Here is a 16,693-nt window from a genome sequence, read left to right as displayed (position 1 = left end):
CAGGGGCAGACTGACACCTCACACAGCCGGGTACTCCTCTGAGACAAAACTTCCAGAGGAACGATCAGGCAGCAACATTTGCTGTTCACCAATATCTGCTGTTCTGCAGCCTCCGCTGCTGATACCCAGGCAAACAGGGTCTGGAGTGGACCTCCGGCAAACTCCAACAGACCTGCATCTGAGGGTCCTGACTGTTAGAAGGAAAACTAACAAACAGAAAGGACATCCACACCAAAACCGCATCTGTACGTCACCATCATCAAAGACCAAAGGTAGATAAAACCACAAAGATGGGGAAAAAACAGAGCAGAAAAACTGGAAACTCTAAAAATCAGAGCACCTCTCCTCTTCCAAAGGAACGCAGCTCCTCACCAGCAACAGAACAAAGATGGACGGAGAATGACTTTGATGAGTTGAGAGAGGAAGGCTTCAGACGATCAAACTACTTCGAGCTAAAGGAGGAAGTCTGAACCCATGGCAAAGAAGTTAAAAACCTTGAAAAAAAAAATTAGACGAATGGATAACCAGAATAACCAATGCAGAGAAGTCCTTAAAGGACCTGATGGAGCTGAAAACCAAGGCACGAGAACTACGTAATGAATGCACAAGCCTCAGTAGCCGATTCGATCAACTGGAAGAAAGGGTATCAGTGATGTAAGATCAAATGAATGAAATGAAGCGAGAAGGGAAGTTTAGAGAAAAAAGAATAAAAAGAAACGAACAAAGACTCCAAGAAATATGAGACTATGTGAAAAGACCAAATCTACATTTGATTGGTGTACCTGAAAGTGACGGGGAGAATGGAACCAAGTTGGAAAACACTCTGCAGGACATTATCCAGGAGAACTTCCCCAACCTAGCAAGGCAGGCCAACATTCAAATTCAGGAAATACAGAGAACGCCACAAAGATACTCCTCGAGAAGAGCAACTCCAAGACACATAATTATCAGATTCACCAAAGTTGAAATGAAGGAAAAAATGTTAATGGCAGCCAGAGAGAAACGTCGGGTCACCCACAAAGGGAAGCCCATCAGACTAACAGCTGATCTGTCGGCAGAAACTCTACAAGCCAGAAGAGAGTGGGGGCTGATATTCAACATTCTTAAAGAAAAGAATTTTCAACCCAGAATTTCATATCCAGCCAAACTAAGCTTCATAAGTGAAGGAGAAATGAAATACTTTACATGCAAGCAAATGCTGAGAGATTTTGTCACCACCAGGTCTGCCCTAAAAGAGCTCCTGAAGGAAGCACTAAACATGGAAAGGAACAACTGGTACCAGCCACCGCAAAAACATGCCAAATTGTAAAGACCATCGAGGCTAAGAAAAAACTGCATCAACTAACGAGCAAAATAACCAGCTAACATCATAATGACAGGATCAAATTCACATATAACAATATTAACCTTAAATGTAATTGGGCTAAATGCTCCAATTAAAAGACACAGACTGGCAAATTGGATAAAGAGTCAAGACCCATCAGTGTGCTGTATTCAGGAAACCCATCTCACGTGCAGAGACACACATAGGCTCAAAATAAAGGGATGGAGGAAGATCTACCAAGCAAATGGAAAACAAAAAAAGGCAGGGATTGCAATCCTAGTCTCTGATAAAAGACTTTAAACCAACAAAGATCAAAAAAGACAAAGAAGGCCATTACATAGTGGTAAAGGGATCAATTCAACAAGAAGAGCTAACTATCCTAAATATATATGCACCCAATACAGGAGCACCCAGATTCATAAAGCAAGTCCTTAGAGACTTACAAAGAGACTTAGATTCCCACACAATAATAATGGGAGACTTTAACAGCCCACCATCAACATTAGACAGATCAACGAGACAGAAAGTTAACAAGGATACCCAGGAATTGAACTCAGCTCTGCACCAAGTGGACCTAATAGACATCTACAGAACTCTCCACCCCAAATGAACAGAATATACATTCTTTTCAGCACCACACCACACCTATTCCAAAACTGACCACATAGTTGGAAGTAAAGCACTCCTCAGCAAATGTAAAACAACAGAAATTATAACAAACTGTCTCCCAGACCACAGTGCAATCAAACTAGAACTCAGCATCAAGAAACTCACTCAAAACTGCTCAACTACATAGAAACTGAACAACCTGCTCCTGAATGACTACTGGGTACATAACGAAATGAAGGCAGAAATAAAGATGTTCTTTGAAACCAACGAGAACAAAGACACAACATACCAGAATCTCTGGGACACATTCAAAGCAGTATGTAGAGGGAAATTTATAGCACTAAATGCCCACAAGAGAAAGCAGGAAAGATCTAAAATTGACACCCTAACATCACAATTAAAAGAACTAGAGAAGCAAGAGCAAACACATTCAAAAGCTAGAAGAAGGCAAGAAATAACTAAGATCAGAGCAGAACTGAAGGAAATAGAGACACAAAAAACCCTTCAAAAAATCAATGAATCCAGGAGCTGATTTTTTGAAAAGATCAACAAAATTGATAGACTGCTAGCAAGACTAATAAAGAAGAAAAGAGAGAAGAATCAAATAGATGCAATAAAAAATGATAAAGGAGATATCACCACTGATCCCACAGAAATACAAACTACCATCAGAGAATACTATAAACACCTCTACGCAAATAAACTAGAAAATCTAGAAGAAATGGATAAATTCCTCGACACACACACCCTCCCAAGATTAAATCAGGAAGAAGTTGAATCTCTGAATAGACCAAAAACAGGCTCTGAAACTAAGGCAATAATTAATAGTTTACCAACCAAAAAAAGTCCAGGACCAGATGGATTCACAGCCGAATTCTACCAGAGGTACAAGGAGGAGTTGGTACCATTCCTTCTGAAACTATTCCAATCAATAGAAAAAGAGGGAATCCTCCCTAACTCATTTTATGAGGCCAGCATCATCCCGATACCAAAGTCGGGCAGAGACACAACAAAAAAAGAGAATTTTAGGCCAATATCCCTGATGAACATCAAGGCAAAAATCCTCAATAAAATACTGGCAAACCGAATCCAGCAGCACATCAAAAAGCTTATCCACCATGATCAAGTGGGCTTCATCCCTGGGATGCAAGGCTGGTTCAACATACACAAATCAATAAATGTAATCCAGCATATAAACAGAACCAATGACAAAAACCATATGATTATCTCAATAGATGCAGAAAAGGCCTTTGACAAAATTCAACAACCTTCATGCTAAAAACTCTCAATAAATTAGGTACTGATGGGATGTATCTCAAAATAATAACAGCTGTCTATGACAAACCCACAGCCAATATCATACTGAATGGGTAAAAACTGGAAGCATTCCCTTTGAAAACTGGCACAAGACAGGGATGCCCTCTCTCACCACTCCTATTCAACGTAGTGTTGGAAGTTCTGGCCAGGGCAATCAGGCAGGAGAAGGAAATAAAGGGTATTCAATTAGGAAAAGAGGAAGTCAAATTGTCCCTGTTTGCAGATGACATGATTGTATATCTAGAAAACCCCATTGTCTCAGCCCAAAATCTCCTTAAGCTGATTAGCAACTTCAGCAAAGTCTCAGGATACAAAATCAATGTGCAAAAATCACAAGCATTCTTATACACCAATAACAGACAAACAGAGAGCCAAATCATGAGTGAACTCCCATTCACAATTGCTTCAAAGAGAATAAAATACCTAGGAATCCAACTTACAAGGGATGTGAAGGACCTCTTTCAAGGAGAACTACAAACCACTGCTCAATGAAATAAAAAAGGATACAAACAAATGGAAGAACATTCCATGATCATGGATAGGAAGAATCAATATTGTGAAAATGGCCATACTGCCCAAGGTAATTTATAGATTCAATGCCATCCCCATCAAGCTACCAATGACTTTCTTCACAGAATTGGAAAAAACTACTTTAAAGTTCATATGGAACCAAAAAAGAGCCCGCATCGCCAAGTCAATCCTAAGCCAAAAGAACAAAGCTGGAGGCATCATGCTACCTGACTTCAAACTATACTACAAGGCTACAGTAACCAAAACAACATGGTACTGGTACCAAAACAGAGATATAGACCAATGGAACAGAACAGAGCCGTCAGAAATATTGCCGCATATCTACAACCATCTGATCTTTGACAAACCTGACAAAAACAATCAATGGGGAAAGGATTCCCTATTTAATAAATGGTGCTGGGAAAACTGGCTAGCCATATGTAGGAAGCTGAAACTGGATCCCTTCCTTACACCTTATACAAAAATTAATTCAAGATGGATTAAAGACTTAAATGTTAGACCTAAAACCATAAAAACACTAGAAGAAAACCTAGGCAATACCATTCAGGACATGGGCAAGGGCAAGGACTTCATGTCTAAAACACCAAAAGCAATGGCAACAAAAGCCAAAATTGACAAATGGGATCTAATTAAACTAAAGAGCTTCTGCACAGCAAAAGAAACTACCATCAGAGTGAACAGGCAACCTACAGAATGGGAGAAAATTTCTGCAATCTACTCATCTGACAAAGGGCTAATATCCAGAATCTACAATGAACTCAAACAAATTTACAAGAAAAAAACAAACAACACCATCAAAAAGTGGGCGAAGGACATGAACAGACACTTCTTGAAAGAAGACATTTATGCAGCCAAAAGATACATGAAAAAATGCTCATCATAACTGGCCATCAGAGAAATGCAAATCAAAACCACAGTGAGATACCATCTCACACCAGTTAGAATGGTGATCATTAAAAAGTCAGGAAACAACAGGTGCTGGAGAGGATGTGGAGAAATAGGAACACTTTTACACTGTTAGTGGGACTGTAAACTAGTTCAGCCATTGTGGAAGTCAGTGTGGCGATTCCTCAGGGATCTAGAACTAGAAATACCATTTGACCCAGCAATCCCATTACTGGGTATATACCCAAAGGATTATAAATCATGCTGCTATAAAGACATATGCACACGTATGTTTATTGCGGCATTATTCACAATAGCAAAGACTTGGAACCAAGCCAAATGTCCAACAACGATAGACTGGATTAAGAAAATGTGGCACATATACACCATGGAATACTATGCAGCCATAAAAAATGATGAGTTCATGTCCTTTGTAGGGACATGGATGAAGCTGGAAACCATCATTCTCAGCAAACTATCGCAAGGACAAAAAACCAAACACCACATGTTCTCACTCGTAGGTGGGAATTGAACAATGAGAACACATGGACACAGGAAGGGGAACATCACACACCAGGGCCTGTTGTGGGGTGGGGGGAGGGGGGAGGGATAGCATTAGGAGATATACCTAATGTTAAATGACGAGTTAATGGGTGCAGGACACCAACATGGCACATGTATACATATGTAACTAACCTGCACATTGTGCACATGTACCCTAAAACTTAAAGTATAATTAAAAAGAAAATTAAAATTAGCCAGCCATGTAGTCCCAGCTACTCAGGAGGCTGAGATGGGAGGACTGATTAAGCCCAGGAGCTCAAGGCTGCACTGAGCTGTGATTACACCACTGCACTCCAGCCTGGCTGACAGAGTGAGACCCTGTCTCTTAAAATAAATAAATGGAAAAAAAAAGAACAGGCTGATCTGGAGGCAGAATAGGTCAGCAATCTCAGGAGAAGGATGAGGCAAGAGGCTGCATCAACTTGGAACCACGACAGCCACTCCAAGGCATATCCCCCAGGGCACCTGACCTGCAGCAAAGGAACCTGGGAGAGCAACTTAAGCCAAGGATTCCAGGGGCAGGAAAGGCGAGCTAATTATTATTTTTTTATTCATTCTTTTCTGACCATTAACATAATAAGCATGCTTATTCCAAACCAAAACATAACTTTTGCTCTCTCCGCTAAGCCTACCCCTCCCGCATTCCCCATCTGGGTAAATGAGTCCACCATCCACTCACTCACTCCAATCCAATGCAGACATCACCCTTGACCAACATATATCTCTCTCCTCTCTCTCTCCTCCTCCTCCGGCTCTCTCTCTCTCTCCGACATCCTTTATCCAATTCCTAGCTCCTCTCTTTCACAAGAGTCTGAATCCAACCCCTTCCCACCTCCTTCCACAGTAACCAAATTCACCATCGTGTCTCACTCACGTCCCTGGAGGCTGCCAGCCTTCTGCAGCCTGTGCTCCACCCGAATGCCAGAGGATTCTGTTAAATGTACATTAGGGCTGTGCATGGTGGCTCATGCCTGTAATTCCAGCACTTTGGAAAGCTGAGGTGGGAGGACTGCTTCAGTCCAGGGGTTTGGGACCAGCCTGGGCAACATAGAAAGACCCCATCTCTATATATTAAAAAATAATAATAAAATAAAAAATGTTAAAAAAAAAAAAAAACACCTACATTTGATCATGATTCTCATGTGTTCAGTTCCCTCCAGGGGTGCCCGAGGCCATATCAAGTCCCAGGCTCAGCCCCTCACTTTCCCTCTGAACTCATCTCAGATCCCTTTCCCATTGTCCACTGTAGCCAAAGCCACCCTGGCTTCTTCAAGGTTCTGGAACATGCTGAGCCAGGCCCTATTCCCAGCCTCTGCACAGACTGTTCCCTCCGCTCTGTCTCCCTACCCCACCCTGCCATGTTCTCTTCCTTGTTATTCACATCTCCCCTTAAATGTCACCTTCTCAGAGAGGCCCCCTCTGACCAACCACCTATCACATCAGCTTAATTTTCTGCACAAAAATTTTAATTCATGTATTCATTTTCCATTTCCCCCCATTAGAAGATAAGCTCCATGAGAGATAAACTTCATCTTGTCTCATTCACCATTATTTCCAAGGATCCATCATATTAAACCATCAAATGAGTAGAAAACTTAGAAAGTACAGATGAATATGAAAATGAAAGCAAACCTTACCATAATTTCCATCATTCAGAGATACCCAACGTCACCACATTCCTGCAATTCCTCCCAGTCTTTTTTCTATATAGGCATATATTAAACATTTGGGATTGTAATATTTACAGTGTAGTACTCTGCCTTTATTTCCCATGAAGGGCATTATTCTAACTAATTTTAGACCGAGAGAAAAGTTGCAAAATAGTACAAAGAACTCCTTTCCACTCCTGGCCCTGCTTCTCCTGAAGCTGACATCTTATGTAACCATAGTATAATGATCAAGAACAGGAAATTAATATTGATACAATGTTATTAACTATACTACAAACCTTAAGTTTCCTCAGTGTTCCTTTAATATCCTTTCTCTATTCCAGGAGCATATACAGGATCCCACATTGCACTGAAGTTGACATCTTATGTAACCATAATATAATGATCAAGAACAGGAAATTAATATTGATACAATGTTATTAACTATACTACAAACATTATTTAAGTTTCCTAGTGTTCTATTAATATCCTTTCTCTATTCCAGGAGCCTATCCAGGATCCCACATTGCATTTGTATGTTTTCCTTTGTCTCCTCCAGTCTGTAATAGTTCTTCAGTTTTTTCCTTGTCTAACACGACCTTGATGCTTTTAAAGAGTTTTTTACAATCACTTATTTTGTTGAATGTCCCTCCATTTGGGTTTGTCTGGTGCTTTCTTATTACTGGAGTCAAGTATGCATTTCTGGCAAGGATACCACACCAAAAAAAAATGATGCTGCCAGGCACGATGGCTCACACTGTAATCCCAGCACTTTCAGAGGCCAAGGCAGGCAGATCGCTTGAGCTCAGGAGTTCAAGTCCAGCCTGGGCAACATGACAAAAGCCCTACTCTACAAAAAATACAAAAAATTAGCCAGCCTGGTGGCACGCACCTGTAGTCCCAGCTCCCTAGGAAGCTGAGGAGGATCACCTGAGCCCAGGAGGTCGAGGCTGCAGTGAGCTGTGACTGCGCCATTGCATTCCAGCCTGGGTGACAGAGTGAGACTCCGTCTCAAAAAAAAAAAAAAAAAAAAAGATGCTGTCCTCAGTACATCTTCATAAAGGCTTCATGATGTCACTACGTCTTATTACTTTGATCACTTATTAAGCTGGTGTCTATGGGGTTTCCATCTCCACTGTCAAATTAGTTACTTTCCCTTTTTACTTGATAAGTATATTGGGGGAAATAGAAACTATGCAAATCTTGTTTCTCCTCAAACTTCTGTCCACTAATTTTAGAATCAACAGGTAAATCTTGTCTGTGATTATATATATATATATATATATATTTTTTTTTTTTTTTTTTTTTTTTTTTTTTTTTTTTTCCTAGACAGAGTCTCACTCTGTCACCCAGGCCGGAGTGCAGTGGCACGATCTCGGCTGACTGCAAGCTCCACCTCCTGGGTTCATGCCAGTCTCCTGCCTCAGCCTCCAGAGTAGCTGGGACTACAGGCACCTGCCACCACACCCAGCTAATTTTTTGTATTTTTAGTAGAGACAGGGTTTCACCGTGTTAGCCAGGATGGTTTCACTCTCCTGACTTTGTAATCCGCCTGCCTCGGCCTCCCAAAGTGCTGGGATTACAGGTGTGAGCCACCGCGCCTGGTCCGTCTATGATTTTTTAACTGTGGTGTTTGTGTAATGGCAAGTCTCTGTTTCCCTCTTGCCTTTTATGTGTATTAACTGGAAATCTATCATAAGGAAGCACTCCCTTTCTTCCCTATTTACTTACTTCTTCAACTGTTTATATCAGCATGGATTCGTGGATATTTATTTTAGTCTATGTGTTAGAATCCAACACTATCATAATTTATTTTGTTCCTCAAACTGTTCCAGCTTTGGACATCAGGAACTTCAGGCAAGCTCCTCAATTCCCTTGACATGGCTCCATCATCCCCCAACACCGCTGCACTTTCTTTCCAGCACAAGATATTCCAGGCTCATCTTGTCATTCCCGTGGCATCCCTTGAATCAACCACATCTCCTAGGAGCCCTGGTTCCTTTTACAGGAGAATGATGTTTAGAGACCATGTTTAGGCTCTGTTGGCTCACTCTTGTAATCTCAGCACTTCGGGAGGCCAAGTGCTCACTGTTACTGGGTGCCATTGCTTCTAGACCCACTCAGGACACAGCTAGGAAACATAGGTATGTATACTAAGCACAGATAAATACACACACACACACACACACACATCTATATTTCTGTATCCATCTATATATAATTTTATTTATTATTTATTTAGAGACAGGGTCTTCCTTTGTTACCCAGGCTGGAGTGCAGTGGTACAATCACAGCTCTCTTCAGCCTTGAACCCCTGGACTCAATCTAGTCTCACACCTCAGCCTCCCAAGTAGTTGGGACTACAGGCGCACACCATCACAGCTGGCTAATTTTTGTATTTTTTGTAGAGATGGGGTTTTGCCACATTGCCCAGGCTGATCTCTAACTCCTGGGCTCAAGCTATTCACCTGCCTTGGCCTCCCGAAGTGCTGGGATTACAAGAGTGAGCCAACAGTGCCTAAAATTTTAAAATAATGACTTTAGACTGACACCTCCTATTCTAACCCAGCACCACAGGGTTTTTCTAGACTCCTATTATTTGTAACCTCTTTCACTAACAGTAAGAAATCCAGCCCTCATAGTCTACAATCTATTTACTTGTTTGTTCAACCTTAGTATACATAGTTTCAGAATCACTAACCTATACTCCTGTGAGAAACACTTCTTTTTGCCCATTGCAACCTCTGCCTCCTGGGTTCAAGCAATTCTCAGCCTTCTGACACAGCTGGGATTAAGGGCATGCACCACCACGCCCGGCTAATTTTTGTATTTTTAGTAGAGACAGTGTTTCACCATGCTGGCCAGGCTGGTCTCTAACTCCTGACCTCAGGTGATCCACCCACCCTGGCCTCCCAAAGTGCTGGGATTACAGGTGTGAGCCACCACGCATGGTCGAGAAACATTTTTAATAACTACACTACAACTTTTATGTACAGAAATTTTTGCCTTTACTCTTACCATATCCAGTAAAGATACTGTTTTCCACAGTTATTTGTTAGTTCTGTTCTTTCCTGCCCCCTTCAGTATGGTTATGTTACTCACCTGTGGTATGGTGGAGTTCATCTGTAATTATGTTTTCTGTTTTACCTACATTCTGGTTGCTCTTATTTATTTTGGCAATATATGAAGGGTATGTGAAACATTGCTACATCACAGTATGTAACAGTCACAGTTATAGAAAAAGACATTTCAGGCTGGGCGCAGCAGTTCACTAATCCCAGTACTTTGGGAGACCAAGGTGGGCATATCACTTGAGAACAGCCAGGCCAACCTGGGGAAACCCCGTCTCTACTAAAAGTACAAAAATTAGCTAGGCATAGTGGCGCACACCTGTAATCCCAGCTACTCAGGAGGCTGAGGCACAAGAATAACTTGAGTCCAGGAGGTGAAGGTTGCAGTGAGCAAGATCACACCACTGCACTCCAGCCTGGGCGGCAGGGCAAGATCCTGTCTCAAAAAAAAATAAATAAATAAATAAAATAAAAAGATATTTCAGAGAAGTGTCATTCCTTTCTCATCCCTGCAGCCCAGTCTCATCCTTCCCTTCTTTCTAGCCTTTTCCCACCAACCTATTTTGTCTCTGGGTGTCCTTCCTATATTTCCTTTGCATCTGTGTATTTTCTTCTATCGCTTTTCTTTTTATTTTTCGAGATGGAGTTTCATTCTTGCTGCCCAGACTGGAGTGCAATGGCGCACTCTTGGCTCACTGCAGCCTCCAACTCCTGGGTTCAAGTGATTCTCTTGCCTCAGCCTCTCAAGTAGTTGGGATTACAGGTGCCCACCACCACGCCTGGCTAACTTTTTTGTATTTTTGGTAGAGATGGAGTTCCACCATGTTGCAGGCTGGTCTCGAACTCCTGACCTCAGGTGATCCACCCACCTCCCAAAGTGCTAGGATTACAGGCGTGAGCTACTGCACCTGGCCTCTCTTCTTTCTAATATAAAGGGTAGCATACTATAGACACTTGTTTGGGCATTGCTTTTTTCACATAACTTTATGTCCTAGACATTACTTCATATCTATTCAGAGAGATCGTCCTCATTCTTCTATACAGCTGCATAGTACTCCACCATGTGAATGGAAAATGGTTTATTTGACCACTCTCTTATGTATGCATCTTTAGATTGTTTCCAACATTTTGTAATGATTAACCATCTCCCAGGACACCTGTGTTCCACAGAGCCCAGTCTGGTAAACAACAGTCTTAAAGAAAAAAAAGAAGAGACACAGAAAGAAATTCAAGACAGCTTCTGTGGACAGCAGTAAATGGCAATACCCATTCTGGATTCCATGACATAGGCTTTCTCTTAGCTTCTGTTTAATGATAGCTTTTGCCAAGTTTACCATCTTATGTAAACTACAGGAACACGAAATTCACTCTAGCCTTAGGAAAGCTGAAGGGATGGGATTATTAGGAAAAGAAAGGGTGTGCCAGTAACCCTGAGGCCTTCAGTGAGTAATCCTGGCCAAGCCCAGAGCAGCCAGGCATGTATTATTGCTATTCCATTCTGAATAATGGATGACTGACATTTGCAAGAGCTTGTCAATTATTTTAATAACTAACTCTTCAGGGTGGAGAGGGCCAAGGAGATGGGTGTTCCTCATTCCACACACATGTGAACACTTGAGGGAGCTCCCCACCCCAGGGCTCTAGGAAAAAAGAAGTGATTCAGATTCCATAGCACCCTGTGGGTAGACAGGTTTCAGGACCACCTTTTACCTGCTCTGAGATTTAAATGGCACCACCGTCCCTCAGGTCTAATGGTGCAAGTCTGCAGGAAGATTGTTCTGACTGATATATTCCCCAGGCAGGGGGACACTTCTCATCTAGGTGAAGGGCTCCTATGGAAATGAAAGGGGCAGAAAGAGAAAGTGAAAAGTAAAAACAAGCTGGGTAATGTTTCCAGAAGTCCACATTCACTCGTTTGTAAATTCGGTCACTCATGTCATCGGAACAAGGATGAGGTGGTTTCATTCCTCACAGAGTTAGGCCTCGCAAGGGACATTACGGTACGGGATGGGAATGGTGAGGGTGAGGATGAGGGTGGGATGACATGGGGGCAGAGGGGAGAGGGAGGTGAAGCCCAAAGGACCCCACAGAGCTGATGCCAGGTCATGTGACCCAGTCTACGGGTGGGCACTGCCCTCTTGCCTTTCCCCCACCTCCCAGGGCCTCTAGCAAAGCCTTGTAGGAACCTTCCAGCTTATCTTAGTTATGCCTTGGAAAGGGACATTATCAGCATCTGGATTAAAGAGTGGATGGGGAGCAGTGGGCTCTGATGCCAACCGTGGCCAGAGCAGGAGCTCCAGCTGCCATCCTAGACAGTCAGGCCCCGGAGGAAGGAAGCCAGGAGCCAAGAGGTGGACCCAAAAGAGAAAGGTGGGAAGAGCCTGGGACCCCGATGGCCACTAAGCCACCACAAAGCCCTGGACCACCCCGCTACACACTTCTTTTATGTAAAAGATAAATATATTTCTATCTAGTTTCCAAAAAAAAACAGGTACATATGATATTTTTAAATGGTTATAATCATATATTTTACATGTACAGTCAAAAAGCTTAAATAAAAGCTGAAATAAGTGCTAATTGAAAGAAAATGTATATGATGTGCAACAAAAAAGTCAGCAAGAGGTAGAGCAGCTGAGCAGCTCTGGGGTGTACTGACTTCATGTCCCCATGGAACTCCAGTCTCCCAGCAAGGATGAGGTGAGCCCAACACATCTGGAATGTCACTTCCCTGGGTGGCCCCTCTGGCTCTACAGGGATGCCAGCCCCTGCCATGCCCCTCCCAGCCATGACCCCCCCAGTGCTCTAAGGACGAGGCCCTGTTGTGCCCATGTGCCATCTGCCCTTCTCCTGCCCTGGTCCACAGTGTCTATGACTGCTCTGTGACCCCTGTCCCCACCAGCTCTGCCTGCCGCAGGGGGACAGCAGCCCTTGTGCAAGCTGGCTTCAGCCATTTCAGGTGTGGTCTCTAGGCTGGGAGGTTTTTGTGACCCGCCCTGGCCACTGCTGATGTGCCCAGCCTCCTCTCCAAGGTAGAAGGCAGGGAGGACAACAGGCTCTTCTTAGACCCATACACTCCACGTTAGGAAACACGGAGTTTGAAAAATAAAAACACGTTACTCTACTGGCAAAAGGAGCTGGTAGAAGCTAAAATCATTGGCCTAGGAAGCACTTCAAAATCAACAACAGGGCTTAGGTGAAGGAGTTATTGGGCATCACAGAGCAAGAGAAAAATCATGGGTACATGTTTTGGGGACCTCTTGAGACTGTGCCTTAGGCAAAAAAAAAAAGAGAGAGAGAGAGAGAGAAGTCACATTTCCCCCAAAATGGATGAGCAAAATGAGCCGAGAGGAAATATTGGACTGTTCATTTACAAATTCTCAAAGACAGACCCCACATGTCAAGATTCCTGGTAGCAAAGTTTCTGCCTTCCCCAGTTTTCCAGCTAATTAGCAGCACGTGGGCTACAGGTGCTGCTAGACACAGCTCCCGCCTGGCTGCTGCCTCTCATCCTGCCAATGGCACAAGAACTGGTCCAAACAGGAAGAACCAGGAGTTGGAGGCCTTGACTTCCTAACTCTCTGGGACTGGCCCAGCAGGGGCACTTGGCACCTCTGCAGAGTCGGAGCATCGCATGTACAGGTGCCCACACTCACAGGGGCCTGGGAGTGGCCTTGCTACCTCTATTTACAGCCAACGGCTGCTCTGAGAGGCTGTGGCCTGTTTCTCCAGAGTTGAGCCTTAATCCTTTCCAGGGTTTGCGTCTAGTCTCCTTGAAGCTCTCTCTGCCCACCTCCAAAGCTTCAGGATCAGCAATGCTTCCAGAGCCTTTATTTGCAAATCCCAACTTTCCAGACTATCTCCAAAGGGAATGTTCTTTCTCTTGTTTTCTGCTTGATCCAAGGGACAGCCTCGCCTTCAATGCAGTTCCAGCTGAGTGAAGCTAAGGAATTTTCTGAACCAACAAAGATGATTTCAGGCTCTATGGCTCGAGGCATTTCCCTGGATGAAATAATATTTCAAAAAGACTTAAGGCCACTTGTGTCTCTCTCGGGCCACACTTTCAGTAATTCCAAAAGCAAAGCTCCTTATACAAGGACACAGACAGTACGGGAGCCTTGGAAGCCAGGGCTGGCTGCCCCTTGCCCCAGCTTGGCTCTGGGCAAACCAGCCAGGCACCAAAAGCGACTTCCCTGACATGGAGTTGGCAGCAGTTCAAGCAGGACCTTCATCACCAAGGAGACTGAGCACTCTTCAGGAGCCAGCGTGTGAATCTCAACGTCCACATGAAGACGTGGTAGAAGGGGCTGCAGCAGCCTCGGGCAGGGAAACCACTGAACACCGGGCTGCAGCCAAATGCAGCATGATTTTGTGGAAGTCTAGAAATGCTGACTGTCCTTGGGAACTGCTCAATATTGGGAAAATGTTATCGGCTCTGCACACTGCCAGCTCTCCCCAAAGAGACATGAGAGCCTACAACCAGAATAGGCAGGGCGGTGGGGAACAGCTCTCAGGAGGCAGCCCAGGGCAAAGGAAAGTTGTGGAGTAGGCTGAAAGTCTGAATGGTGCCAGCTCCACTGCATACGGGCTGTGTGACCTCTGGGGAGCCCCTCAACCTTTCTGAGTTTCAAATTCCTCACCTGGGATATAAGACTTCTACCTCGGCCTCCTAATGAAGGCTGAGTAGATTGGTACACAGCTCCAGCGTGTTGTCAGGCACACAACAGGTGCCCTCCCTAAGGGCTTCATGAGAGCGACTCAGCAGCACAAAGCCACTGGGAGAGGCACCGGGGGAATGTGAGGCTGTGAACAGCAAAGGGCTTGGCAAACCCATTGGTCCCGTTTGTCATTTACCCACGAGGGCCAGAGACGCATGACAAAGACACTAGCAAAGGAGATGAGACCATCAGGAAAATCAAGCTGGCCAGACACAAAGCCCTCCTGGGAGCAAGTTTTTCCAGATTGCTCCCAATAGCTAACTTGGCAGCAGCAGGCATTTTTCAGACATGAGCCATAGACCTTTTGCCTCCTATGGGCAATGCTTCCGATTCTCTGGAGTTAATATTCGATCCCGATTTTGTTCAAAGAGTTCTAACATCCTCTCCATGTGGTGGTCAGCCTCAATCACCTGGAAATTAGATACATGAGTCACAGGGCTGCACTGACCTCAGCAGCATCCTCCTTTCACAGCTGGAGACAGACAGATGGAAGCAGGCAGCAGGGGGCAGGGAGGGGCACAGAAGGTTGCAGGCAGACAAAAAGGAAGGTTAGAGCCAAATCGCTGTCAGCTCTAGGGCAATCTACATTTCCAATGAGGTTTTCACTTAAGAATGTACTACAAGAGCTAGGTATGGTGGCTCATGTCTATTATCCAAGCACTTTGGGAGACTGAGACCTGAAGATTACACGAGCCCAGGAGTTTGAGACCAGCCTGGGCAACACAGTGAGACCCTGTAAGCTCATGAATGATTTGTTTTTTTCCCTCATCACTTTCTACCCTCCTTTTTTTTTTTCATAATGAGGGAGAAAAATAAGCTGTACTTATTTAAAAATCGACTACAGTAGGCCGGGTGCAGTGGCTCACGCCTGTAATCCCAGAATTTTGGGAGGCCGAGGCAGGCAGATCACTTGAGGCCAGGAGTTTGAGACCAGCCTGGCCAACATGGCAAAATCCCATCTCTATGAAAAATATAAAAAATTAGCCAGGCATGATGGCATGCGCCTGTAGTCCCAGCTACTCAGGAGGCTGAGGCAAGAGAATCATTTGAGGCCGGGCGCGGTGGCTCACGCTTGTAATCCCAGCACTTTGGGAGGCCGAGGCGGGCGGATCACGAGGTCAGGAGATCGAGACCACGGTGAAACCCCGTCTCTACTAAAAATACAAAAAATTAGCCGGGCGTGGTGGCGGGCGCCTGTAGTCCCAGCTACTCAGAGAGGCTGAGGCAGGAGAATGGCGTGAACCCGGGAGGCGGAGCTTGCAGTGAGCCGAGATTGCGCCACTGCACTCCAGCCTGGGCAACAGAGTGAGACTCCGTCTCAAAAAAAAAAAAAAAAAAAAAGAGAGAATCATTTGAACCCAGGAGGCAGAGGTTGCAGTGAGCCGAGATTGCGTCACTGCATTCCAGCCTGGGCAACAGAGCGAGGCTCTGTCTCAAAAACAAACAAAAAACTACTACAGTAATATCTCATTTTCCAGCAACCTCACTGCCTGCAAGAGCCATAAGCAGAAGTGTTTGAGCCCAAACAGATGTTCCTATGGCCACGCACAAAAGCTCATGCACAGCCCTGCCTCACATCCCATCAAACAATGTTCCTATAGCCATACACAAAAGCTTGCACACAACCCTGCCTCACAGCCAGTCTCATGCTGTATATGTAACCATCTTAGGTTCCCTCCAATCAAGACTCAGAGGGACCCCAGACTCCGCATTTCTTGGGAGCATCTGGGCCACTGCACGTTTGTCTGAGTAAAGAAATCTGGAAACAGCAAACTGGAAAACAAGGAGATGGGGAAGTGAGGAAATGCTGATGGGGGCAGACACATCAATATCAGTCAGAAATGACACATGGCAGCAAGAAAAAGGAGGGTTACTGTAAAAAGTAAACACAGGAACGCAGAGACATTAGTGGGCAGGGCAGACAGTTCCACACACCTCAGCACTTCCTAAGGGCATCAGTGTGTGACAGCCCAGACCAGACACTGACATTCCTTCTGATGACCTGAGTCACCAAACAAAGGTGAAATG

The 16,693-nt window shown here is 44.4% G+C and overlaps 1 protein-coding gene across 11 annotated transcripts in view; it reads right to left on the bottom strand.

The window, feature by feature from the left end:
• Nucleotides 1-12,451: 12,451 nt before the first annotated feature.
• TK2 (thymidine kinase 2) overlaps nt 12,452-16,693 on the bottom strand; it is a 54,942-nt gene continuing 50,700 nt past the window's right edge. For all 11 annotated transcript variants that reach the window (XM_055299395.2, XM_055299399.2, XM_055299391.2 and 8 more), the window contains one exon: nt 12,452-15,075. In XM_055299395.2, coding sequence (XP_055155370.1) covers nt 14,977-15,075 — 99 coding nt within the window. In that variant the 3' untranslated portion in view covers nt 12,452-14,976. The remainder of the gene's footprint in view (nt 15,076-16,693) is intronic.

Source organism: Symphalangus syndactylus, chromosome 11, assembly GCF_028878055.3.
Source record: "Symphalangus syndactylus isolate Jambi chromosome 11, NHGRI_mSymSyn1-v2.1_pri, whole genome shotgun sequence".
Classification (NCBI taxonomy): domain Eukaryota; kingdom Metazoa; phylum Chordata; class Mammalia; order Primates; family Hylobatidae; genus Symphalangus; species Symphalangus syndactylus.
The sequence above is the reverse complement of the archived record's forward strand: the minus strand, read 5'-3'. Positions and strand labels throughout refer to the sequence as shown.